Source organism: Lactuca saligna, chromosome 5, assembly GCF_052625555.1.
Source record: "Lactuca saligna cultivar CGN05327 chromosome 5, ASM5262555v1, whole genome shotgun sequence".
NCBI classification, from domain to species: Eukaryota; Viridiplantae; Streptophyta; class Magnoliopsida; order Asterales; family Asteraceae; genus Lactuca; species Lactuca saligna.
In genome coordinates, this window is record NC_136421.1 from 254,795,887 (window position 1) to 254,797,417 (window position 1,531).

Genomic DNA, 1,531 nt, shown 5'->3' on the forward strand with positions numbered 1-1,531 from the left:
ATGGTCTACGAAAAAAAAGTTGAATCGAATGAATTAAGGGTAAATTGGCTCAACCGCCACTTAATAATCCTTTTTAAAAGAATCAAGATGGTGCATATCATATTCCAAATCCTCCGTGTGAAAATACTCATACAATAAAGTTAAAAATACTTGAATAACTTACCAAATAAAAACGAAAATCAATTAAAGAGGCTTCAAATTTATCCGTATAATTATATATTAAAATTAATTAAAAACTAAAAGTTAATAGCTATGAAAAACTATTTGAACTAGCTTTTGGATTTAGATTTTTTATTTAAAATAATAGTTAAAAACTTATGCTGCACAAACATTTATTTTAAAAAACTAAAGCTAAAATTTAAAGTCTCAAAATCTCTATATCAAATACGTCCATACAGAAAATGCAGTTACACTTAAATAACAAAAGTCGACTACAATCGTATTTGTAAATATTATACTTTATCATGTTATAAATAACAAAAGTGTGACACAAGAATCAATCACATTAGTTAGAGTGTAAACAACTTTCGCCATCTATTAGAAAATAAATGTACTAAAAAGTTACACTTCACATCTTCAAGATCAACCTAATGGGCAGATAACACTGACTTTTCACCTTGCGCATATAACTTATACATAAATAGATATTACATAATTATAAATCAATGCTCTTGAACAAGGGGATCTATCCATATATATCTGGTATAACTCTATATTCAATATGGGCGTTGACCCTCATAATTTCCTGGGGGATCATAGCTACATATAACGAACCACCAACCATTATGACACTTAAGTTTAGCACAACCAAGATGAACAGAATCACGCCAAACAACTTGTGTGTAGTGAAGGCATTCGTCACCAACACACGAGTTTGATCCATACTCATAGTATTGTTTCTCCCCGACCCACATGTTAACAGCATCAGTTGCACTGAACTCATCACCATAACCTTCGGCTAGGTTTTCCCCAAAAGGTCCTTCTGAGTGACGCAAGTCACAGTCACCAAGTCTTTGGTATGCATACCCACGAGCATAGGCTGCAAGGGTCATGTTCCATGTAAGAGGTTGCACCCTGACCTGAGCTCGTGCTTTGTTGTGTGGAACAAGGAAGTATGAGCTTAGGTCTTGGTTGTGAGGAACAAGGCCTAGTGCTATTGAGAGATGTGTGAAGTATGAGAGCACGAAGAGAAATATGGCTAGTGGGTGTATCCTGAATAGCTCCATTAATTTCTAATGGTGTTTTGGTGCAAATGAAGCATAACAACATGGGCAATACTTGTTGCTCTTTATATTGAATTAATATTATATTATGTTTTTGTTCTTTAATTTAAATTTCTTTCATAGAGAGGGTTCCCACTTGTATATGAGAGTAATATAAGAAAACAGTGCTTTTTCATTTACTTTATTATTAGCCGGCCAAATTGGCAAAATTTAGAATGTTAGCTATAAGATAAAATGGGTCATGTGTGTCGGATGCGGTAAGAGTTCATCCGAAGTGTACTAAAGTGAAGTTTTTCAAAACAAAAAGT

General features: G+C 33.5%; 1 protein-coding gene across 1 annotated transcript; it reads right to left on the reverse strand.

The window, feature by feature from the left end:
* Positions 1-485: 485 nt before the first annotated feature.
* LOC145047416 (basic form of pathogenesis-related protein 1-like) lies at positions 486-1,280 on the reverse strand. The gene has a single exon (XM_078995681.1). The coding sequence runs from the start codon at positions 1,224-1,226 to the stop codon at positions 717-719; it is 510 nt and encodes a 169-aa protein (XP_078851807.1). The 5' UTR covers positions 1,227-1,280; the 3' UTR covers positions 486-716.
* Positions 1,281-1,531: the final 251 nt, after the last annotated feature.